The sequence below is a fragment of the Anas acuta genome, chromosome W, assembly GCF_963932015.1.
Source record: "Anas acuta chromosome W, bAnaAcu1.1, whole genome shotgun sequence".
In the NCBI taxonomy this organism is placed as follows: Eukaryota; Metazoa; Chordata; class Aves; order Anseriformes; family Anatidae; genus Anas; species Anas acuta.
Genome location: NC_089016.1, coordinates 19,477,922 through 19,502,968, shown reverse-complemented (window position 1 = coordinate 19,502,968; position 25,047 = coordinate 19,477,922). Strand labels below are relative to the sequence as shown.

Sequence of the window (25,047 nt, the reverse complement as noted above, 5' to 3'; positions counted from 1 at the left end):
GGGGTGAGAAGAGGAAGAGAGGAGGAAGGGGTGTTTGCTGGGGGCTCTGCGAAGGTAGCTGTGTCTCTCCTTTCCCCTCTGGCCCTGCTTGGGGGGGGGGGGGGGGGGGGGGGGGGGTGTACTCTCCTGCCGTCCCACAGAGCACCCTGTGTTGCAGAGGTGTTCGGCTTTCAGTGGGAGGGGCAGAGAAGGGGCGCAGGGATTTTTATTTTTTTTAGGGGAAGGGAGGGGATCTGGGAAAGCAGAGCCCACCCCGCCCCCACACCAGGGTGCCTCTTGCCCCCCTCTAGCCCCACTTCATAAAGTGTGGGGCACCCCCTCTATCCTCTGCAGCCGTCGGGGTGGACCTGCCCTGGGGGCGACGGCGGCGGAGTGGGGGCGACTGCTGCCCCCCCCCCCCCCCCCCGGCTAGGGAGGGGCGTTGGGGGAGGGGGCGGCTTGCCTGCTAGAAGGCGTCCGAGACCTGAGCCACCCGTGGCACAGCTGCCGTGACAGAGGCAGGAGCCAAAGTTCCGCGGAGCGTGGCCCGGGGGGGGCCTCCATGGAGCTCGGGCGGCCAGGTAAGCCCGTGGGGCTGGGACTGGAGGGGGGAACTTGGGAGGGACAGAGGTGGGGAACCCACCTCCTAGGGCTGAGAACGAGGAGATATCGTCGCTTGTCGCGATGGGTCGTGCGGCCATGGGGTAGGGGAAGGATGGTGCTCGGCACCTGATGGTGGGGCAAGGGGGCCCAAGGAGGATCCCTTGCCTTGTCTCCCGCAAATTTGGGCTGTAGTGGAGGGGAAGGGCGATTAATTGGGGATGTGCGTCGTCTTCTCTCTCACATAGCTACGTATATAATTCTTATGTCTTTTCTAAATTTCTGTTCGAGATCGTGAAGTTCGGGCTGGGTTTAGGGAACGGCCGCGAGGTGCAGGCATGGGTACTCCCCAAAGCGGGAACCCCTCGGGGGGCTCGGCCTCCACCGCTCCCGCCGGGAGGGGGCTGATGTGGGGGGGAGGGGCTGGGAAACACCAAGAGGTGGGATAGGAAACGGCAACAGCCTCTACCAGTAGCTCCGAGGTTTAACGTCGTGGGGAGAGAAGACGATGCATTTTTATTAGTATTTTTACCGACTGCGCCCGGAGGGTTTTGAGGGCCGGAGAGCTGCGGCCAAAGCGGGGGGGGGGGGGGGGGATGCAGGTGGGAGCAGCCCTGGGGAAAGCCCTCTTTCCCCCCAAACCCTTGCTCGACGGCTGCATGCTTGTTGCACGGCTCCTGCCCGTCAGCTGCCCCGGAGCAGGGGCTCACTGCAGTGTATACGAACTCTTGAAAACCACCCATATAGAGCTGGCTGTAGGGAAAGCGCGCTTGTAGCAGAACATCCTCCCCGATGAATCACTTAACATAGTGATGGAATCATGGCGAGGAAGAAGGGGGAGAGGGGGATGTGGTGGTAGAAGGGGAAAGACGTTCCATTTGGTTGGAGATAGGTAGAAGGTGATGAGCCAGACCCCTAAGTGGGTAATGTGAACTGTCAAGGAGAGCAGGAGTGTAAAAGCCAAACACTCCCAATCCCCAGAAGTTGTGCATTCCTCATAAAATACAACTCCACATAGTAGGAAGTTACTGCAGACACTTATCAATAACGAATGAATCTCCTGTAATAAAATACTCACGTATTTAGCTACAGTCAAGTACGTGCATTGTGCCAAGCCTTTTTCAACTTTTTGTTGAAAATCCGACAAATCCTCTCAAACAGACTCTTAAGAAGCAGCTTTTAAAAAAAAAAAATCACCCAGCATTTCTTCTCCTTTTATGCCGTTTCTGAAACGCGAAGCGTAACTACTCCTGAAATATAACTAAACTCTTCAGTGAATTCAGAAGAGTCGTTAACATTCAGCTTTAAGTGAATGTTAACAATAAATAAACCTCTTGATTGCAATAGTTGCAACAAAGTAATAATAAACCAGTGGGTGTTCATCAGTAGTGATAAATGTATCATTATTACTGTGTGTTGGGAAACAGGGTTTGGAAAGTACTTCAGACTTTTTTCAGTGGCAAGCTTGGTGGCAATTAGTTTCTTAGCATGGAAAAAAAAAGCCATATACACAATTTAGGTGAAAATAAATTTAAATCTGTATATCTTGAAATTGAAAATGTAATAGTAATTAAAGCTGGTTCATTATATCTCCTCTGAAAGTCTCAGCGTTCATCTTAATTGCCTATTTGTACGAGCTGCTTTCTAAGACACCCAAGGTTACTGGGTTCTGGAAGAGGCAAAACTGAATTATTTACTGACGCGATGAGTCTTCGTCCCATAACATCACGTTTCCCTCGGAAGTTTGGGGTCGTCGGTCCTAAGCCTGGTCGGGGCCTCGGTTTACTGTCGTGGAAGTTTGTTGTTCATTTAAATATTTAAAGAATGCGCGTATAAATATTTAAAGAATGGAAGACATTCAGAGCGCTTTGATCTATGCATCAGAAAGTAAAATCAATAGTTGAGGTGTCTTTCGTTTGGGATCTTTCCCTACCCTGGGGATTAATTAACCCACCTCTAAAGGTGCAGCTATTGTCTCATGCCACCGCATCCCCAGACAGGACAAAAATTGTTGTTTTTTTTTTTTTTTTTTTTTTTGCGCTTTTAGGCGCTAGGGAGGGTGAGGATGGGCTGCGTCGCAGTGCTTGCGGGCTGCGAGTCGCTTCTTCTCCGAGGAAAGCAAGATCGCAAACAGCAATTTTTGTGCTGTTTCGGGTGGGTAGGTGCTGGGGGCCGGTGGGGCCCCTTCCCCCGACGGGGGTCCTGGCATGTGCTGGCAGGGGTCTGCACGTACCTTCGGCAACGGCCAACTCGGTTTTCATCACTCGGAGCGTATTAAATTGGGAAGTTAACAGGGCTCCCTCAGACAAAAGATGATGCTGTTCGCGCTTCCTTTCCTTCAGCTGCCTCGCTGGCTTTCAGCTGTTGGAGGGGTATCAAACTCCCCCGAAGTGTCTGAGCCCTAAACTCTCCAAGTGCCTGTAAAGTGCCGGGAGAAGATCGCTTGAGTCTTTTTCCCTTCCTGTTGTAATGATTGTAGCCGCATCTTTTCGAGGTGTCCTTTTGCCACTGGAAAAAAAATCCGCATAGATCTCTGCCCTTTTGTTGTCCCTAGCTGGGTTATAAAAGAGCAGAGACAAAAGCCCGAAGTGATGTGATCTAAATGAGCTCCGGGATTTTCCAGATGGGACCACCTCTATTCCAACTGCCCCTCTGCTTTCCGCTTAATATAACAAAACGCGATTAAGAAATATATATATATTGAAAATGGCCTTGCTGTAGACTAAGTAGCTCAGCGAAATGTACCCAAAACTATTTTTAAAACCTCCTTTGCCACCTAAATTTTGTTAGGAAAAATGGGTTTATAACGATACCTCGTATGCCTACTACTTTCACGGCTGTAAGTTTCAATGGGATGTGGAGGGGTGGGAGGAGGGAATGGGTCTGCGTTGGGGGTGGTTTTCTTTGTAGTTTCTTAAAGGTAGTGAGGTTATCTCGTTCCTTGTGGCTTGTCCGCTACAATATTTAAGCGCCGTGGAAGTAATTAAAGGCCGTAAGGATAAGATGGGGTGGTTTAAACTTGGCCGCTTTTCTCTGCTGCTCGCTTTTGCACGAAGCAATTCGCAGCGAGATCTGCTTTCGCCTCTCTTCCAGCCACTCCAGGGCAGGATCGCGATAGGAAAGGGAAGAGGGAAAAGGAGCTAGGACTCGTACTTATCCCTCTCAAGCTTCTGGGAGAAGTTTGTCCACTTTCCCTTCTCTCCTCTAAGGAGGTGGCTCCGACCCAGCTATTGCAAACAGCAACAGAAGGGGGGGGGGGGGGGGGGAGATGGGAAGACGAAGGGGACTAGGTGGAGGCAGTTGCAGGACGGGAGCCCGGCTTTGCAGCTACTGGGGGGGGGGGAAGAGTGCGGACACACCTTCCAAGTCGGGATGGCCGCCCCCCCCAGTGGGGTGCGGGCTGGGCTGGACTCCGGCCGGCCCCGGTAGTGTCTGTGGGGTTGTTGGCGGCTGGTGCAGCCCTGTGGGACGTGCCCTCCTCGGGGCCACCTGCGGGATCTGCCCGGCCCCTGGGCAGTCTGACCTTTCTCCATCACCCTCATCCCGCGCCCTTGTCGCACTGCTCCGTGAGAATTCCTAACATGTTTACATGGAGAAAAAGTAGAAAGGTATATCTGCTCGCCCTGGCGCTGAAGCGGATCGGTCTGCTCTCACCTCGGAGAGCTCCGCCGAGCTGAGGCCCCTTGATGTGGCTGTGCTGTGTCACACGCACTGTCCAGCACTCTCCTGTCCACGAGGACAGGCCCCATGGGGTTCAGCTCTCCCTACAGCAGAAATTAAGGAAGCCCTTCAATTTCTGCTATGGAGTGTGAAGAGACCAATGGAGCTGAGCAGATGAACGAACAAGTTTACTTTTGCTTTTTGTTTAATGACCATGAAATGAGAGGCAAGCACTGGCTGACGACTGCCCCGGACCGAGCCTGTGCTTTCAGCCTCTCTCGGATTGCGAGGCTCGATCTGAGGGGGGACCTTTGTTGAAGGCACGTTGCACGACCCGCGCGTCCCTTTCACCCCTTAAAACAGCTTGTAACCCTCCTCCATCGCAGGGCTCAGAGCCCAAAGCAAAGCTACACATCCCCGCTTCTCCCAGAAACCGTCGGGGAAGGGCTCCGCCGCCACTGGGGGAGCGGGCAGCCCGGCGGCCTCTGCAGGGATGCACGCACTGAGCTCCCGCAAGGGCCGGCGGCTTCTCCCGGGAACCCCCCCGTCCATCCCGGTGCCGGCTAAGCACCGAGGAAGAGAAGACAAGGAAGGGAGATTTTTTTTATCCATGGCGTGGTAATAGATCATACAATTTGTGACACGGGTTTAACCAATAAAACAATTTGAATCAGTTAGCTGGCGGAGGAGAGTTTTGAAGTGTAAAATTCATGTAAGTATGGCTAGGAAGCATTGATTAAAATGTCAACAATGTGATGCTTACAGCTATTGCTCGCACGAAAGCAGCGGGCTCCGTGCAGAAGAGGCTCGGGAAAGCAGGAGGGAGGGAGAAAGGGACTCACGCTCTGTGTGACAGTTGCGGAACGGGGGCGAGCGGAGTTTAATAAGAAGTGAAAGAAGTAATAAGAAGAGGTGTGATTTTTGCCATGTTAGCGCGGACCCGAGCGATCGGGGGGGCTCTGCTGTTCTGCTGCCCGGCACAAAGAACGGAGAGAGACGGAGATGCCCGCGGGTGTCCTGGTTGGCGCCGGGATTTTCGCCCGGCTCTGGGACGGCCGAGCGAAAAAGAGAAAGAAAAAGGGAAAACACGCATCACTTTTTTGTGGGTAAACGCGCAGAAATGTTTGGCATTGCTCGTGTAGATGAAGAGAAAGACGGAGATGGATTAATTTTTGTGAAAAGGGGGGAAAAAAAAAAAGGAGTATTATAATATTTCCCCCCGGTTTAGCTAGAAAAGAGTTGTTTGTTTGTTGTCTTGTTTTTTTAAGCGGTTTTTAGCCGGTTCCGCAGTTTTCCTCTCCCCAAAAGACGGCAGTGGGCAGACTTGGCCTCTTCGCTCTCTCCTGCTGCCGGGATGGGACCTTTGGCAGCCCCCTGCTCCCTGCCGGGGTTCGGCAAGACCGTGAAATATCTGTTTCACCTATTTGGGGGGGGGGGAAGGAGGTAGACATGGCAGCCGTACTGCAGACGATTTGCGGGGATTTCCCCCCCGCCCCTCGTTGGGGGCATAACGCAATTAGAAAAATCCCATTTGCGCCGTGTTGCTTTTTGTGGGCTCCTCAGTGAGAACCTCGGACCGGGTCTGTCGTGTTTTTTTTTTTTTTTTTTTGCCAATCGCAATTTGGGGAGAGGAGCGTGGCACCACCACCCTCACCTGGGTCGCAGCAGCTGTGTTGTTGCCTGAAATCAACTTTTTTTTTTTTTTTTTTTAATTTTCCCTCTCTCCCCTAGCTCACATTTCTAGGTTGGAAGAGACCTCAAGATCATCAAGTCCAACCTCTGACCTAACACAAACAGTCCCCACTAAACCATATCCCTAAGCTCTACATCTAAACGTCTTTTAAAGACCTCCAGGGATGGTGACTCCACCACTTCCCTGGGCAGTCCATTCCAATGCCTAACAACCCTTTTGGTAAAGAAGATCTTCCTAACATCCAAACTAAAACTCCCCTGGGGCAACTTAAGCCCATTCCCCCTCGTCCTGTCACCAGGCACGTGGGAGAACAGGCCAACCCCCACCTCACTACAGCCTCCTTTGAGGTACCTGTAGAGAGCGATAAGGTCGCCCCTGAGCCTCCTCTTCTCCAGGCTGAACAATCACAGCTCCGTCAGCCGCTCCTCGTAGGACTTGTTCTCCAGACCCCTCACCAGCTTCGTCGCCCTTCTCTGGACTCGCTCAAGCACCTCGATGTCCTTCTTGTAGCTCTGTAATTTCTGACGGTATTCAGAAACAGTTTGCGGAAAGACGCGGCTTTTTTACTCATTGAGCACGTTTAGTTCCTCAGAAGCGGGCGGGGGGGAAGGCAAAAGTCCCCCAACCCTTAAAAGAAGACAGAGCGCGGGAAAGGCCGGGAGGGTGCTGAGTGGGGTCCTGGGGGACAGCGGCGGGGGGGCACTCCCCGATTAGGCGCCCGACCTCTCCTGGTGCGGGGAGGGAGGGAAGAAAGGATAAAGGGAGGGCTGCGGACCCCCCGGCCGGGGGAATGTGTGCGGCATGGCCCGGCTCCCCCCCTCCCCCGCTGACGTCACCGCACCCAGGTTTTGCGGGGGCAGGCAGATTGACGCGGAGGCTCTGCGCAGAGGCTGGGTCCTGGTGGCCGCGCTGCTACGGGGAGGTGCCGTTGGAGGGGGGCCCGGCGGCGGCACGGCTAGAGAGCACCCGCGGAGGTAAAGGGAGCCGGGAGGGCAGGGAAATGAACTTTTTCCATCTCCCCTCCCCGGAGGGAATTTGCTTGGGGGGGAGCGGAGGGGGATGCGTGGGTCGGGAGAAGCGGGCTGGCCGTCGGAGAAACGCTGCGTGAGAACGGGCCCGGCTCTCAGCACCCCCTTTGTTGTGGAGCCCCGCTCGCTCCCTTTTCAGGGCGGGTTCAGGGGCCGGGGCCGCCGTCTGGGAACGCGGCCAAGCAGGGAGCCGCACAGGGATGTTTGGCACCCGTCTGATGGGGTGGGCGGGCTCCTGCCCGATGGGGGCCCTGGCTGACAGCTCTGTCTCTCTACCCCCTTTCTCCCTGGGCGGCCGCAGCTGGAGCAGAGCAGCCCCCCCGGCGCTGAGGAGATGGCGATGAGCCCGCTGCCCGGCCCCACGGACATCCTGCTATCGTCGCCATCCAGCGCGTACCCACCGGACCCCATGAGCCAGCCGCGGGCCAGCCATGCCACCATGAAGCCCAACCAGGTGGGGCAGGTGATCCTCTACAGCATCCCCATCGTGTCCCTGGTGATCGACGGGCAGGAGCGGCTGTGCCTGGCACAGATCTCCAACACGCTGCTCAAGAACTTCAGCTACAATGAGATTCACAACCGGCGGGTGGCCTTGGGTATCACCTGTGTGCAGTGCACGCCGGTGCAGCTGGAGATCCTGCGGCAGGCTGGGGCCATGCCCATCTCCTCTCGCCGCTGTGGCATGATAACCAAGTGGGAGGCTGAGCGGCTCTGCAAGTCCTTCCTGGGGGAGAACTGTCCGCCCAAACTGCCAGACAACTTTGCCTTCAATGTGTCGCACAAGTGTGCATGGGGCTGCTGGGGCAGCTTCATCCCGGCCCGCTACAACAGCTCCCGCGCCAAGTGCATCAAATGCAGCTACTGCAACATGTACTTCTCCCCCAACAAGTTCATCTTCCACTCGCACCGCACCCCTGACGCCAAGTACACGCAGCCTGATGCCGCCAACTTCAACTCGTGGTGCCGTCACCTCAAGCTCACCAACAAGAGCCCCCAGGACGAGCTGGTCTTCGCCTGGGAGGACGTCAAAGCCATGTTCAACGGCGGCAGCCGCAAGCGGGCCCTACCACCCGTCCCCCTGGCCCCTGCCACCACCGCCGCCACCTGCTGGGCTCGGTGAAGGCGGCGGCCGCCGTGGTGGGCGGGGGGCTGCTGAGTCCCCACCTGCTGGCGGCACCGCCGGACCTGCACCAGAAGCGGCCCCGCTTCGAGGAGGACGACGAGCTGCAGGAGGTGGTGGCGGTGCACGGCGGCAAGAGCCCGCGGAACTACCCGGTCATCCCGGTGCCCAGCAAGGGCTCCTTCGGCGGTGTGCTGCACAAGTTCCCCGCCTGCGGGGGGCTCTTCCCGCACCCCTACGGCTTCCCCGTCGCTGCCTTCGGGCTGTACCACAAGAAGGAGGAGGGCGTTGGGAGCGGCGGGGCCGAGACCCTTGGCGGGGGGCACAAGGCCGGCGAGGGGGCGTCAGGCGGGGGGCTCTCGGGGCTCTTCTGGCCCGGCAGGAAGGACGCCACCTTCTACCCACCCTTCTGCATGTTCTGGCCGCCCCGCACTCCCGCCGGCCTGCCGGTGCCCACCTACCTGCAGCCGCCGCCCCAGCCCCCCGGCGCTTTGGGCTGCTCGCTGGGCGGCGGCGCCGGGCTGCTCCACCAGGCCTTTCTGGACCTCTCGGAGCCCGGCGGCGAGCCGGGAGCCCCGGGGCTGGCCGCGACCCCCGCCTCCGCCGCTCCCCCCCCAAGCCACCGCCGCGGTGCGGGACCCGCTCTTCGAGTCGGCCCCTGGCGGAGGCGGCGGCGTGGAGCCGGCCTCGCCCGCAGCCTCGGAAGGGGGCAGCAGGGGGGGCGGCCGGGTCCCCTCGCACATCCCGCACCTGCTGGAAGCCGCTGGGGGTGACCGCAAGTCGGGTGGTGGCGGCAGTGGCTACCACCACTCCAGCGCTTTCCGCCCGGTGGGCGGCAAGGAGGACTCGGAGAGCCTGGCCAAGCTGCACGGCGGCGGCCCGCATCGCCCCGCCTCGTCGCTGCAGTTCCTGCTGCCGCCCCCCGAGGAGGGGGGCTGCGACCGGCACCTGAACCCTCCGTCGCCACCCCTGCACCACCTCCTCTCCCCCGGAGGCACCAGCTGCAGCTTCGCCAGCGAGGGCAGCAGCGAGGAGAAGGAGGCCAAGGAAGTGGACGTCGAGGGGCACAAGCCCCCCAAGGAAGAAGAGGACAGAGAGGAGGAGGAGGAAGCTGATCACCTGGTGGCCTCCAGTCACTTCTTGCTCACCTGGGGTCCACTGGAGAAGGGTGGCCAGGATCGCCCCACTGCTGCTATCCCCTTCACCCGGCTGCCCATCGAGGAAAAGCTGGGCGAAGGCCAGGTCCCACCACAGCTGCCTCCCAGGCACCCCAAGGCTGGCAGTGGCAGCAGCAGCCCAGCACACCACCCCGTTGCTGGAGGAGCAGCTCTCCTACAAAGATGTAAATGGCTTGCTCCTTCAGGCTTCATCCTGAGTGGGCTGCGTGGCAGAAGTGATGAGTCCTGCTGGATGAGTCCCCCCACCATGTGCCAGGCCACCATGGGGCCTGGTGCAGTGGCAGGGCCACCCTGTGTCCCCACCCCAAAACTGATGTACTGCAGCCCCTCATTCTGTTCCCTGGCACCAAGCTGCTTTGAGGCAGCGAGTGCCTCACAATGTGCCCAGCACACCGGGCCCAGCCCAGTCCAGCCCTGGAGGCTTAAAAAGAGCAGATTTATTCAGTTGTTGTCTCAGTGTAGCACATGGCAGTGATGTACATGGCTGTTGGTGTCTGGTACCACAAGGTCTTTCGTGGTCATTGAGAAATGGCACACCCCTTCATCCCAGGTTAATGCTCAGGAGAAAATAATCCAGGCCCAATCTTAGCCCCTTGTCCACCCTGCACACACCTGGGAGGTTGCCCACAAGTTTCCAGGGGGAAACATATTCCTTCCTGAAAGGCAGTTGTGAAAGAGAACATGGTGGGATCCCCCAAAATGTTGTTCCCATGGGTGCTCTTCTTGTGCTCGCTCTTGGTAATCTGCCCAAGACTACATATCTGCTCCTAATTGTTTTCAGTATTGATTTTGTGTGTTTTGCTCTTTTCTGTTTTTCTAGAATCAGAAAAGCAAGGAGAGCAATCAAGTCATCTTGCCCACAAAAGAGGATAACTTCTCAGGTGAGTACAGGCATAGGTCTGCCCGTTTGCCGTAAGGTGTGGGAATTCTCAGTTGCATGTGTTGTGTGGGTTTGTTCTCTGTCCCTCAATTTAAACAAAAATAAATCACTTCCATGATTTCAATTAAAAAAAAAATCCATTAAACATTCTAATAGTCTCTCTGCGGTGGTAATTTAACACTATTCATTCACATCCAAAATGCATCTCTGTGCATGCTGAATATACTGATATGTATTTACTTTTTTCTGGATTCTGATACTCATTCTGGTTTGCCGTTTCTTGCTGGCAAAAGTATTTTAAGCACTGCCTTTTGTTTGGATTTCAGATAAGAACAAGGAGCATAATTTTTTCATCACAGATTCAGAGCCTTCAGGAGGAGACTTCTAGAGAGATATAGCAGGTAGGCTCAGAAGATGGTAGAGGATAAAGAGACAAATTCATAATCAAATGTCTGAATATTTAGTACAAGGGTAAAAATATTTTTAATAATAAATTGCAAGCAGATATAACTGAGAAAAATACAAATAGGTGAAAAGCAGAGACATTAATAGGAATAAGATTATTAATTGCTGGACATATTTCAGCAGAAATTTCAGAAATGTATCAGGTTACACAATGAAACAGGCTGGAAAAGCATAACCTGACAATAATTGAAATGTTCTCTTTGAAACCTTCCATTATAAAGGATCACAGCTTATTGCTTTTAATATCTGTCAGAAAGACATTAAAGGTGTTTTATGACATCTATGCCAACATTTATATTATCTCCATGATAATGATCTCTACACAAAATGTATAATACGTTTACAAAAATTACATTATACAAATTAAATGAAACCACCTTTTACTGATTGCTAAATGTCTCCAAGGGGTTTGGGAAAGACATGATTAGAAGTTTTGATACTAAGTTGTCTATTGCAGTGTCTTAAGGAGAGGGTTTTGTTTCTTGGGAAAAAGGAATCTAATTTTCCATTTATGTAATGCAAACTGCCTTGGCTTTGACTATTCATGGTTAATTGACTGTCAAACGAGGTTGTTATCCTCAGGCAATGTCTGCAAATTTGCCTGTCAAATGAGACAGCAAGTGGGGGGAGAGAGAGTTGTACAAGGAATGAAAATGAAGAAATGAGATCTTATAGAAATCTTATATAATAGCAGAGAACAATTGAAAGATCACAAACATTTGTAAATCTGTCCCATTTTAAAGGGCATTTTTTTAGGAATACTTGATAAAACCTACTTTAGGTATAGCATATCAGGAAGAAACCTATTAGTATTTCAGATTTTGTCAATTTTGTGATTGAGTTGGATCAAGGTTGTGGACCAGTGGATAGTACCTAATTACCTTCTGTATTTTGAAACAGTTACTGCTGATAGCACAACAGTGATACTAGCAGAACTAAACCTTAAGAACCTGAGAATTTTTAGGAATACAGTACATTGTGCATAGGAAGTGTCCTGTGCTGTGGCCAATATATTTTGAAAAAATAAAAAATAAAAAATGCTTTCTTGTCTTTTCAAAAGTGATTCTATCCATGCTCATTTTAAAAAGTAAATTATGGCAATATTTTGCTTTTTTTACTTAGACTTTATAGCGCCTCTCTATATATTATACCCAAATGTTTGTATTCATTGTTAATCTGTGTCTGAGGCAGCTATATGTTTATCTACTTGGTAATTTTAAATGTAAATTTTAGTTTTCAAAGATGTTACCTACCCTGTGTGTTTTGAATCTGGGGAGAGTCTTAAAGATACGGAGTAAACCGAGAGCAGCACCTAGGTGTCTGAAGGTCTCTGGACTGGATCTGAGATAAATTGACTGTAAAGAAGTGCAAAATGTTTAGGGGCTCATTTCTGAAAATGCTTTCTGTGTGCTCTCTAGGCAAGAGCAGTCCCATTATCTTCAGAAAGATTTGTATCGGTATATTCATATAGGATTAGGCCGCCTTAATCTTGCCCAGAATTAGTGGGTTATATTCACAGTGCTTTTGTGCTTGATTGTCAAAACATTCTGCAGAATATCCTGGCTCTCCAATTTGTTTAATACAGTCAATACATTTATGAGTTATTTAAAGCTGTGTGTTCCTAATATGATTAAGAAAGATTAAATGATTCTGGAAAAATTCCTCTTGATTTGAGATCAACTTGTATTTCTTAAGTAGACTTAGCAAAAAGAGTCCTAAAACAAATGCCATATTTTCTGTGCCAGAGACAATATTTGCATATGTTCGCTTAGTATTCTCAATGTGCCAGTGAACTTGGAAAGGTATACGAGGCAGAACTATTTGCAAGGCTGAAACAGATAAGGGCTTGATGATCCTGCAGCTGTTCGTACTGCACAGCCAGTAAACTGTCGGTGAAAATCCAAAAATCCCCCTCTTCTTTTTGGTCAGGCAGTGTTCCAAAAGAGCTCAAAATTATTCATATTCCCATGGCAGTTTTGAAAGATATCAATGACCAACTTATGTAACTAGTCCAATTTTGGGTGTTTTTTTGTTTTTTGTTTTTTTTTTTTTTGTTTGTTTTTTTGGAAAGCTGCAGTTTGCCATCCCATCCCTCCTTCGGCACCTGCAGTTGAAGGGTAGAGAAGCTGTGCATGTCAGGCACACAATGGCATTGTAAAGCTGTGTTGCAAATACTGCATATTTTTTAAAGAGAAGTTGAGTTCAGTAAGCTGTTTCCAAACCAATCTAAATTTGCATCTGTTTTAATAAGAAATGTGAGTTCTAAAAGTAAGTGATGATAACAGCTAGAAGCCAGCTTCTCAAATGTTGTTATGATTTCCCTGGTTTTGTTTCTTTTGATTTCTAAAAAAAATGGCTTGGCAAACATTCCAGGGAAACTTCAGACAAGGAACAGTGAGCCAGATTCTTCTTTCATTTATTCATAAATACATATCCAGAATAACTCTGAAAATATTAGTGCAATTACTGTAGATTTATAGTAGTTTGTAGAGGATTGGAATGCATGGTATGTCTTAGGTATGGCAAGCTGGACAGTTGTATAGTCTTTATGGGGATAAGTGGTAAAGCACTGGATCCAGTGGAATCCATTATGGAAGGGGTTTTCCAAAAAGCAAAGAAGTTAAAAGTTGAAGTGGGGGTGAAATTTAAATTTGAGACCCAGTACTGCAAATTAATAGATAAGGTTGCATGTGAGTACGTGGATGCGCACGGCAGACAAAACTGCAGACAGGCGGTAGGATTGGGTCCTTATTTACTATTCCTGTCTCTTTTCTCTTCTGTTATTACTAAGGAGTTTAGGAGCTCTCTTTGAATTATTAAAAGGGGAGAATATTGTTAAATTTCTTTATTTTTGCAAGTTTCACAATATTCAGTGGTTTGTTTTTTTTGTTTTTTTTTTTTTGGGGGGGGGGGTAAGTCCCGTCTTCTAGATGCTGGTGAGAATCTCACCTTCCATTTAAAACAAACCAAAAATTAGAAATGTGCTAGCCCTATGGTGTTCTGTGCTTCTAGAATAAAGTTATGAAATACTTCCCAGATGTATGCCCACGGCTCAGACCAAAAGCCAATTGATTTGTTGTCTAAAACATTTAATATTTTTTGTCAGTCACAGTTTTTGAATGTTTAGTGTGAAATCCCCAACCTGTTTTTTCCTTCAGCTGTTAGAGATATTTTTCAGGTATTTTAAAATCGGATGTCCATGTTTTGAACTTTAAATGGAGGTTATAAGCTAGGCTTTATATCTGCAAAAATAGTACTAGTTTGTTTTAAAGTTAAACCACTTTCAGAGCAAATTAACATTTGAATCTCCAGATTTTGCAAGGCATGTATATCAGCCCCAGTACAGAAAGGCAATTAAAATATGCTTATTATGTTTCCTAAAATAGGCATATTTTCCAAAGGTCTGATTAGCCTATTGATTATTCATCCCCCAAATGTGGCATGAATATTCAAGTTGCATGAATATTTTCAATAAGAGTGTGTTTTGGTAGGATTTCTTCAGGACAAACACAAGAACTGTGCGTGTCCTAAAGCAAGTCATTAATTGTAAATACAGATGGAGCCTTTAGAGCTCTCAAAGTCTGCTGGTTCACATATGCCTATATTTTTTAAATAAATATATATTTGTACCCAGAAGATACCAATATCGTTAGCACCGCGGTTTTTGTGCCTGCACACAGTACTTTCTCCAGCAAAAAAAAAAAAAAATCACATGTAAGTTATGGCGGTCCTGGTAGACCATCAATGCTGCAGGCTTTCTCACCATGAAGCTCACCTTGTAGGATTGAGCTGCAGGCCACGTATGCTCTGCAGTACATAGTGCCATCCAGGAATAACAAGGCTGATGCCCAGTCACAGACAGAGCATTTTTTATTTATTTTTTTATTCAAATCTTAATTACTCCAGTGTGTGCAGAGCTAATGAAATGGTAGCATCCAAGAGCTGAGGTTGTGCTGATGTACAAACAGGGACCTCTTGTTTTCAGAGAACTGAAAAAAGTCATTTGAGGCGTGCCTACCCACAGACACCACTTCTCCTTTCCTCCGTGGGTGGATGTTCATGTTCAAGAATAAGAATGCCATTTGTGTAACCCCAAAATATAACCCACTTTTATTCCAGATTAAAAATGTCTGCACTAAGTGGAAAGAACCCGAGCTAATTGGCATGAACAGAGATACTGAAAGCTTTAGCAGAGGCAGTGCAGAGTGGCCATGGATATTTTGTCCCCTCCTGCCCCTAGCCAGCAGGCTGTTGAGGTACAGGTCAATTTTTCTGACTAAAACAAAGCTGAAACTCTCAGAAACAAACCCTAAATGTCCACAGAGGGGGGTTGTGCAGCTTTCAGTGCTTTTGTTTTATGTGCTGCTGAGCAGGCCCAAGTTTGTGTTTAGCAGACAAGACCCAAGAGAGTTATGGTGGAGCTATTATGAGGGGAAGTGATTTTTTCTTAGACTGATTAAAATTCTTTGGGCTTACTGTTTCTTTGTTTTTAAACACCTATTTAGCTTTTAATTAACATTTAAGAGAAAGGAAGCTGGTTAAATATTCAATACCTCCTCCCTTTCAATTAAGGTATAACAGTACACAACACATGATAAGACCTCTGGGAAGTATGGAAAAACTGAGAAGAGCAGTTTCCTGATTATCATTTTGAGGGGGACTGGAAAGGTGAAACTCATCTGATTGTTATCATTATTACCATTAACAATAATAATGTCAAGGCCTTGTTTGAACATCAGAAAGCTGTTTAAAAATGCGGTTGATTCTTTAAAACTGATGTGCTGGGTTTTGTCTTTAAATACGTTCACTTTATCCTTCCTATTCTTTACTTATTTGAGAGGCAAGGATTGTAGATTTTCTAATAATCCCTTTCAGTAGTTTAGTAAGGAGGCTATAAATGCTGGAGAAGTTTTTCATCATACTACACACACCTATTTTCATTTTAATGTAGTTCTTTAAGTCCCAGTGAGTCGCAGCCTCAAACCATATGGCCCTGAAAGCTCATCCAAGCAGCTGGGAAAGAGCCGTCTGTGTGGCTGCCATGCTCTGTACTAGGATCTCGTCTCTTCCCCTTTCTCTTCCCACCCATGAAGAATCCTGTTACTTTCTGTCTGAGTCTGTTCTCCCTCAAAATTGCGCATAAAACATTCAGAAAAAAATGGCTAAAATTAAATTGTTTGGAAAAATACACTAATATTTATAATTTAATAAATACCCTTCCTAAACTTAATTTTTTCATTTTTGATTGTATACCCTCATTCTGTATTTATCTATGAAAATACTTCTTTTCCTAGCAATCCTGTTTAAAACTGGATTATGTTAACTAAGATAAAAAAGGCCATTTTGCATTATGGGAACGCTTCAAACCACTGCCCAAAAAGTGATATATTTTTTCTTTTTTTTAAGCTTATTTCTTTTAATGTGGTGAGACAGCTTACCTGTAGAAAATACTTTGTTTATATCAAATATAATACTTTTTTTTTTTTTTTTTTATAATTGTGTTATGTAAACAGATTTTTTAAATTGAATTGCTGGCACCGGGTATCAATTGTGTAAATGTGTATGCCTGAATTAATTGTTTCTTTTTTTTAATAAGGACATAAGAAAAGAGAGCAGATGCTGAAATGCATAGCTATTGGATATGTTGCATATATTATGACCTCAAGATTTACTGGATATAAGAATACATCGATTTTTAAAAACAGAAATAAATGTTTTGTGAAAAGATTTCTGATTGCATATGAAACAAGACATTCCAATTCAATTTTCAAATTTGCATATCGTAACAATGTACTATCAAATGCATTGTGACAGCAGCTACTTAAAAAACTCATACTATCTTACCTGTTGTACAGTGACTTCTTCAGTGCTATAGCTTTTTATTTTCCCCCCAAACCAAGATTTTTTTTTTTTGACTCTTTCTTCCAAATATGTAAATACACGAGTAGCTTTACATGTGTGTCCTTCTTGTGGTTATTCAACAGTATTTAATGATGTGCATTTACTGTCTGGACAAAAGTGAGAATTAGTCCAATTAGTTCGATAATTGACTACTTACCAAAGATTTTCTTAATTACTGAGAGTCCTATTATATTTCAACTGTAAGTAATAGAAAATCTCCCAGTTATTTCAGTGAGAGTGGTATTTTGTCTTTTAAAAATGTGTTTTCCAGGCTTTTTTTTTTCAAAACCCTATTGATAGAAAGTAGAGGAGAAAATCACCCAAGACAATTAAAATAAAACCTTCTGTCAAAAGGTTTGTATTTAAGTCAAACTGTCATCCAGGTGAATATAACACTTTGTGAAGATTTTTGTTGTTGTTTGTTTGTTTGTTTTCTTGGGTTTTATTTGCAGTGTAAAAGGCTGAAAGAAGCAGTATGTATATATCTAGAAATAGTGAAAATATGTTATTTAGAACATTTTTTAACTACTGTATCACTAAAAGTGATGTAAGCAACCAAAGACAGAAGTCTCTGACTTCGTTGACCTCACATGTGTATCCTTTAGGTGCAAATCCAGCTGGTGTTAATTTTTTCTCAGCTGGTTGTTATAATTGTATTTACAGAATCACATAATTGTCTAGGTTGGAAGAGACCTCAAGATCATCAAGTCCAACCTCTGACCTAACACTAACAAGTCCTCCACTAAACCATACCCCTAAGCTCTACATCTAAACGTCTTTTAAAGACCTCCAGGGATGGTGACTCCACCACTTCCCTGGGCAGTCCATTCCAATGCCTAACAACCCTCTCAGTAAAGTTCTTCCTAATATCCAACCTAAAACACCCCTGGCGCAACTTTAGTCCGTTACCCCTCATTCTGTCACCAGGCACATGGGAGAACAGACCAACCCCCACCTCAGTACAACCTCCTTTAAGGTATCTCTAGAGAGCACAATAAGGTCGCCCCTGAGCCTCCTCTTCTCCAGGCTGAACAATCACAGCTCCCTCAGCCGCTCCTCATAGGACTTGTTCTCCAGACCCCTCACCAGCTTCATCGCCCTTCTCTGGACTCACTCGAACACCTCGATGTCCTTCTTGTAGTGAGGGGCCCAAAACTGAACACAGTACTCGAGGTGCGGCCTCACCAGAGCCGAGTACAGGGGGACGATCACCTCCCTAGCCCTGCTGGCCACACTGCTTCTTATACAAGCCAGGATGCTCTTGGCCTTCTTGGCCACCTGAGCACACTGCTGGCTCATATTCAGACTATCAACCAACACTCCCAGGTCCTTCTCTGCCTGGCAGCTTTCCAACCACTCATCTCCCAGCCTGTAGCTCTGCTTGGGGTTATTGCGCCCCAGGTGCAGGACCCGGCACTTGGCCTTGTTGAACTTCATACAGTTGACCTCAGTCCATCGGTGCAGCCTGTCCAGATCCTCCTGCAGAGCCTTCCTACCCTCGAGCAGATCGACACACGCACCTAGCTTGGTGTCATCTGCAAACTTACTGAGGGTGAACTTGATCCCCTCATCCAGATCATCAATAAAGATATTAAAGAGGACCGGCCCCAGCACCGAGCCCTGGGGAACGCCACTAGTGACTGGCCTCCAACTGGATTTGACTCCATTCACCACAACTCTTTGGGCCTGGCTATCCAGCCAGTTTTTAACCCAACGAAGCGTATGCCAGTCCAAGCCAAGAGCAGCCAGTTTCTTGAGGAGAATGCTGTGGGAAATGGTGTCAAAAGCCTTGCTGAAGTCAAGGTAGGCCACATCCACAGCCTTTCCCTCATCCACCCAGCGCGTCACTTTGTCATAGAAGGAGATCAGGTGCGTCAAGCAGGACCTGCCTTTCATAAACCCATGCTGACTGGGCCTGATCACCTGCTTGCCCTGCAAGTGCTGTGTGATGACTCTCAAGAGAATCTGCTCCATGAGCTTCCCTGGCACTGAGGTCAAACTGACAGGCCTATAGTTCCCTGGGTCTACCCTCCGGCCCTTCTTGTAGATGAGCATCACATTTGCTAGCCACCAGTCAACTGGGACCTCCCCCGGTAGCCAGGACTGCTGATAAATGATGGAAAGCAGCTTGGCCAGCTCCTCCACCAGTTCTCACAGTATCCTCGGGTTATCCCATCTGGCCCCATTGACTTGCATACATCCAAGTGCTGTAGCAGGTTGCCAACCATTTCCTCATGGATAGTGAGGGCCACATTCTGCTCCCCGTCCCCTTCCGCCAGTTCAGGGTACTGGGTATCCAGAGAACAACCGGTATTGCCGCTAAAGACTGAGGCAAAGAAGGCGTTAAGCAACTCAGCCTTTTCCTCATCTTTTGTAACTAAGTTTAACCCCGCATCCAGGAAAGGATGGAGATTCTCCTTAGTCCTCCGTTTTGCGTTGATGTATTTGTAAAAAGATTTTTTGTTGTCTTTAACGGCAGTAGCCAGATTGAGCTCCAGATGAGTTTTGGCCTTTCTAATTTTGTCCCTGCACAGCCTCGCAACATCCTTACAGTCCTCCCTAGTGGCCCGCCCTCTTTTCCAAAGATTATAAACCCTCTTTTTTCTCCTAAGCTCAAGCCACAATTCTCTGTTCAGCCAGGCCGGTCTTCTTTCACGCTGGCTTGTCTTTGGGCATGTGGGGACAGACCGCTCCTGCGTCATTAAGATTTCCTTCTTGAAGAGTGCCCAGCCTTCCTGGACCCCTCTGCCCTTCAGAACCGCCTCCCAAGGGACTCTACCAACCAGTGTCCTCAGCAGCTCAAAGACAGCCCTCCGGAAGTCCAATGCAGCGGTTTTACTGGTCCCCTTCCTGGATTCTCCAAGAATGGAGAACTCTACCATTTCACAGTCACTCTGCCCAAGACAGTTTCCAACCACCACATCTCCCACCAGTCCTTCTCTGTTTGTGAACAGAAGGTCTAGCGGGGCACTTCCCCTGGTAGGCTCACTAACCAGCTGCGTCAGGAAGCTATCTTCCACGCTCTCCAGAAACCTCCTAGACTGCTTTCTCTGGGCTGTGTTGTGCTTCCAGGATATGTCAGGGAAGTTGAAGTCCCCCATGAGAACAAGCGCTGAGGATTTCGCAACTTCTGCCAGCTGCCTATACAACTCATCAGTCTCCTCATCCTGGTTTTGCAGTCTATAACAGACCCCCACCAGGGTGCTTCCCTTGTTGGCCTTCCTGCTGATCCTAATCCATAGGGATTCAACCTTATCATTCCCAGCCTCAAGTTCCACAACATCAAAACACTCTCTAATGTAGAGAGCCACACCACCACCCCTTCTGTGCTGCCTGTCCCTTCTGAAGAGCCTATAGCCAGACTTTGCAGCACTCCAGTCATGAGAGTGGTCCCAACACGTTTCCGTGATGGCAACCAAGTCGTAGCCTGCCCGCTGCACAATGGCTTCCAGCTCCTCCTGTTTGTTACCCATGCTGTGTGCATTAGTGTAGATGCACTTCAGTTGGGCCATTGCCTTCTTTCCCAGCCTTGACATTGTTCCCCCTGGCACAGTTCTAACAAGCCTCGTTTCAGCCCTGTCCCCCTTCCTACCTAGTTAAAAGCCCTCTCAATGAGCCCTGCCAGCTCCTGGCCAAGTATCCATTTTCCCCTTAGAGATAGGGACCTGTCTGCAGCCATCAGGCCAGGTGCCAAGTAAAGCGCCCCATGGTCAAAAAAAAACAGAATTTCTGTGTTGGCACCAGCCTCTGAGCCACATGTTTATCAGGTGGGCTTTCTGTGTCCTCTCCGTACCCCTCCCTGCCACCGTAGGGATAGACAAAAACACCACCTGTACTCCCGCTCCCTCCACTAATCGTCCCAGCCCCCTAAAGTCCTGTTTGATAGCCTTCAGGCTTCTCTCTTCAATGTCATCACTGCCAGCCTGGATTATTAAAAGAGGATAATAGTCAGAGGGGCGAACCAGGTTGGGAAGCTTTCTGGCAATGTCCCTGACACTGACCCCAGGGAGGCAGCAGACTTCCCTACGGGTAGGGTCAGGCTGACAAATAGGGCCCTCTTTTCCCCTGAGAAGGGAGTCACCTACAACAATCACCCTTCTTTCTTTCTTGGTGGAAGCAGTCCTGAGGCGGGGAGTTGACTTCCTCGCCCTAGGCATCCTCCTGGGAACACTTTCTACCTCTTCCTCACCTACCAGTCTCTCAAGCTCCAGGGCCTCAAACCTGTTGTGTAAGGGCACCTGGGAAGGTGGGTCCAGCAGGGGGGGACTTCACCTTCGATGTCGACCAGGGACCTGTCTCCATTCCTCAACTCCTAGGTCCCCTCTCTCTGCCCGACAGCAACAGGGCAGGGGGTCCACCCCCATTTGGGGTGTCTGTGGTGGTTTTACCGTGCTGGGCAGCTAAACCCCACAACCGCTCTCTCACTCCCCCTCTTTTAGATGAGGAGGGGGAGAAGTAAAGCAAAGAACAACTCACAGGTTGAGATAAGGATAATTTAATTAAAGGGAAATAATTATAATAATTAAATAAAGACTACCATGAACTAAACAATTTAACTAAGGGGAAATAAAAAGGGAAAGGGGAAAAGGAAAAATAAAAAGAAGGGAGGAAAACAAACAAACAAAATAAATGAAAGCTATATGGAAGTGCAGAGGAAAGAAATTACTCTCTACATCCCACAAATGAGCGATGATTGACCACGTCCTTGAAGCAAGGCCTCAACGCACGCAGCCAGTGTTCGAGAAGAGGACCGACATCTTCTCAGCGAGAGCCCACCCCTCCCCTCTTCTTCCTGTTTCCACCTTTTATTGCTGTGTGACATCACATGGTATGGAATATCCCTTTGATTGGTTTAGGTCAGCTGCCCTAGTGATGTTTCTCTTCTCACTTTTTGCCCACCCCCTAGGAGGGTTAGAGAAAGGCCCAATACTGTGCCACTGCTGCTCAGCAGTAGACACAACACTGGTGTGATAACACTGCTGTTCCAGCTACAAGTACAGAGTATGACACTGTATGGGCTGCTGCCGGGAAAGTTAACATTCCAGCCAGACCCAGTACAGTGTCTCACCCCGGTACCTCTCCTTGAGGCCCTGCAGGGAGTTGCTCCACAAGTCTATCTCCTGCTCACACTCCCTGATAACCCTCAACCTCTCCACCTCCTCCGTGAGTTCTGCCACCGTGCGGACCAGGTCATCCACTTGCTCGCACCTCACGCATACAGTCTCTCTGCCTCCCATAGATGGTAGCAAAAGGCTCAGACACTCCCTGCATCCAGAGACCTGAACTGCTGCATTTTTGAGCTGGCAGTCAGTCTGGATGCGTACAGACTTCCTAGAGAGAGCACTGTGCCTGGTGGAGACCATTGCAGCCTAGGTAGCAATAGACCGCCGTTAGAGGAGTTGTTTGTATGGGCGGGGGGAACGCTCTGCTCTGCTCTGCTGCCACATGAACTGCCGCGCCAGTCCCTGATCGCCCGCGCTCCCTAGGGGCACCTTTTGAACGGCCGTGGAGGGGGCGCTGCTGGCTCCGCCTACGCCTCGTCAGCCTCCCTCGCGAGGTCTGCCGGGTTCCTGGCGGCTTCCTCAAGTGGGCTCGATGCCGGAAAAAAAAAGCCCTGCCTGTCCGATTCCCCACTCCGCTGCAGAACACGTCTGCCCCAGAGCCGATCGCCTTTTTTTTTTTTTTTAATTAACAACATGCTCCTTGGCATGGAGCTATAGAAGATTATAAAGTTAAAGAGACAAGGAAGGCGAAGAGGCTTATGGAAAAGGATTTTGCGTGTGGATTCTGGAACAGGATCCTACCCATCTAGAAAGCATGGATTTCCTGTTGTGAAGAGAGGAGATGAGATTGTAGACAAAGCTCTGCCCCTTTCTCAGCTCACTTCTAGTCATTCTCCGATAAGAGCATCTTCAGGAGGGGTTGGAATGAAAGCGTGGACCAGTTTGGCAGCATACGTGGAAGAGGAACTCTCCTTGGTATCATGGAGACCTCAAGTCTCACCTGCAGGAAGCAGTGATTGGGTAAACACTTTACTGAACTAGAAGCAAATGCAAGTCCTGCAGTTGCTTCTACAAGGCACGTGAAAATGTGCTGTACTCACAAAATGTGTCCAAGAAGTAAAATTTGGCAGAGTGTTTTTGGATCCAAGAGAGCAGTGTGCAGTAGCATGCCTGAGACCCTGAGAGGAGCCAGAGCTTCAGAGGAGTGCAGGTGGTACCCAGTTGGGGTTTCAGAGCCCGTATGAGGAAAAACGTCTTTGGTCTCAGGCAGGGCTTGTCCTGTTTGTGAATGACACTTGGATGCTGTAAGGAAACCCTAATCTTATTCTTTCTTTGTATCTTTTTTTCCTTTTTCATTCCATATTCTCTGAAGCAGTTGCATAATAAAGACAATACTGGTGGAAAGCAGTATCGGTAAATCAGTAACTTTTTTTTTCTTTTTTTTTAAGGTGAACACACACAAGAAACCAATTCACATCATTCACTGAAGAAGGATGTAGAAAACATGGGGAAAGGTAAAATAAATAAGGGCCTCTTATGTTATAAAACTAGTCTTTGTTTTAATAAAATATAAGTGTAATAGGGGGCATTTTTGTTCTGGAGGTCTTTTGTTCTTGTAGGTCTATGCAACGCTTTTTTAATGACTGCTAAAATATTTTGTCTTATAGTAATGAATTGCTTTACGACTGTTAACTCAAGAATTATTTATACAGATTAGTAAAAGCACTTTTCTCTTTGTTAGAGGAACTCCAGAAGGTTTGAACAAATTTGAACAAATTGACTTACAGAGGAGGCTAGAACAGGAATTCCAGGCGTTGAAAGGAAATGCATCATTCCCTGTCTTCAGTAAGACATTTATCTGTGGTTTTGGTGTTATTCATGGGTTGTTGTTGGACTGTTAAAAGCGGGAGCAGTATGTTCTCAGTTATCTTGCCAGGATTTTTGGCTTAGTTCTACTGAGGTTGATGGAACATCTGCTGTAGCTTTTCAGGCTTCCTAAGCAGGTCTTTTGTAGAGAAAATCTGAAGCTGGATGTCTGTTTTGGTGTATCTGGATTTGATAACACTGAAAACAGTGCGTCATCAGGAGTAGAAAATGGGGGGTATCTCTGCCTCCCAGTGAACTTTGATCCCAGATCTAATAAAAATCTGTTAAAGCCTGTTGGAAGGGAGGGGGTCTTCTAGCACAGAGCCATTACACCACTTCCTGTGCCACACTCCCTCTCTGCAGGAAGGAATGGCTGGATATCAGGAAACCTGTTGGGAACTTCTGGCGGTACAGGGATGTCAGTGTTCTTAACCAGCTTCTTGGAGGCTTTTGAAGGCAGGGTAATTTATGGACATGTTTTTGTGGTTCTAGCTGATGCTGGAGAATTGATTTGGAGTTTAAGGAGCGTGTTTAAGGAGTGGAAATAACAGTTTGGATTTTTCATCTTGAAATGGGTTGTTTAAGAGGGCTCTTGCCCCATGTCTGATGAATGGGGTGTGTAGTGGGTTTATGTGGCAAGGTTTTGGTAGCAGGGGGCCATAGGGGTGGTTTCTGTGAGAAGGATCTAGAAGCTGCCCCATGTTTGGTAAGGGCCCCATTGTTTTCCAGAGCTGAGCCAATAAGCGATGTTGTTTTGCGCCTCTGTGAGAGCATATGTAAGACAGGGAAAAAAACGCTGTGCCACACAGCAGCTGGGAGAGTGAGAGGAGTGAGGAAAAGCCTTGCAGGCACCAAGGTCAGTGCAGAAGGAGGGGGAGAGGTGCTCCCGGCGCCGGAGCAGAAGTCCCCTGCGGCCTGTGGTGAGGACCATGGTGAAGCAGGCTGTCCCCCTGCAGCCCATGGAGTACCATGGAGGAGCAGGGTTCCACGCTGCAGCCCGTGGAGGAGACCATGGTGGAGCAGGTGGCCCTGCACCGATGGAGGCTGCCACCTGTGGAAGACCCTTGCCTGAGCAGATTCTGGGCCGGACCTGTAGCCCATGGAGAGGAGCTCACGCAGGAGCAGGTGACCTGGCAGGAGCTGCTGCCCGTGGGGGAGCCAGGTTGGAGCAGTTTGCTCCTGAGGGATGGACCCCGTGGTACGGACCCATATCTGGAGCAGCTCTGGAAGAGCTGCTGCCTGTGGGAAGCCCACACCGCATCAATTCATCAAGGACTGTATCCCGTGGGTGGGACCCCACAGCACAGGGGACGAGAGTGACCGAGAAGGAGCGGCAGAGAAGAAGCGCTGTAGACTGACCATAACCCCCATTCCCCCGTTCCCCTGCACCGCTCGGGGGGAGGAGGTGGAAGAGGGTGGATGGGGGGGGAAGGTGCTTTTGTTTTCTTTCCTTTGTTTCTCACTTCTCTAGCTTGTTAGTAATAGGCAATAAATCTTACTATCTCCCTATGCCGAGTCTGTTTTGCCCGTTACAATAATTACAGCGTGATCTTCTTGTCCTTATCTCAACCTTTGAGCCCTTTTCATCGTATTTTCTCCCCATTCCTCTTTGAGGAGGGGGAGTGAGAGAGCGGCTGTGGTGGAGCTCGGCTGCCCACTCGAGCGGAACCACGA

The 25,047-nt window shown here is 48.9% G+C and overlaps 1 protein-coding gene across 1 annotated transcript; it reads left to right on the top strand.

The window, feature by feature from the left end:
• On the top strand, positions 1–25,047 carry SKOR2 (SKI family transcriptional corepressor 2). The gene is given in 10 exon segments (XM_068665323.1): positions 1–54; positions 450–560; positions 7,262–8,057; positions 8,060–8,678; positions 8,680–9,397; positions 9,399–9,422; positions 10,079–10,139; positions 10,465–10,539; positions 22,956–23,021; positions 23,260–25,047. Coding segments are annotated over 8 exon segments (2,475 nt in total). The 5' UTR covers positions 1–54; positions 450–560; positions 7,262–7,294; the 3' UTR covers positions 23,409–25,047.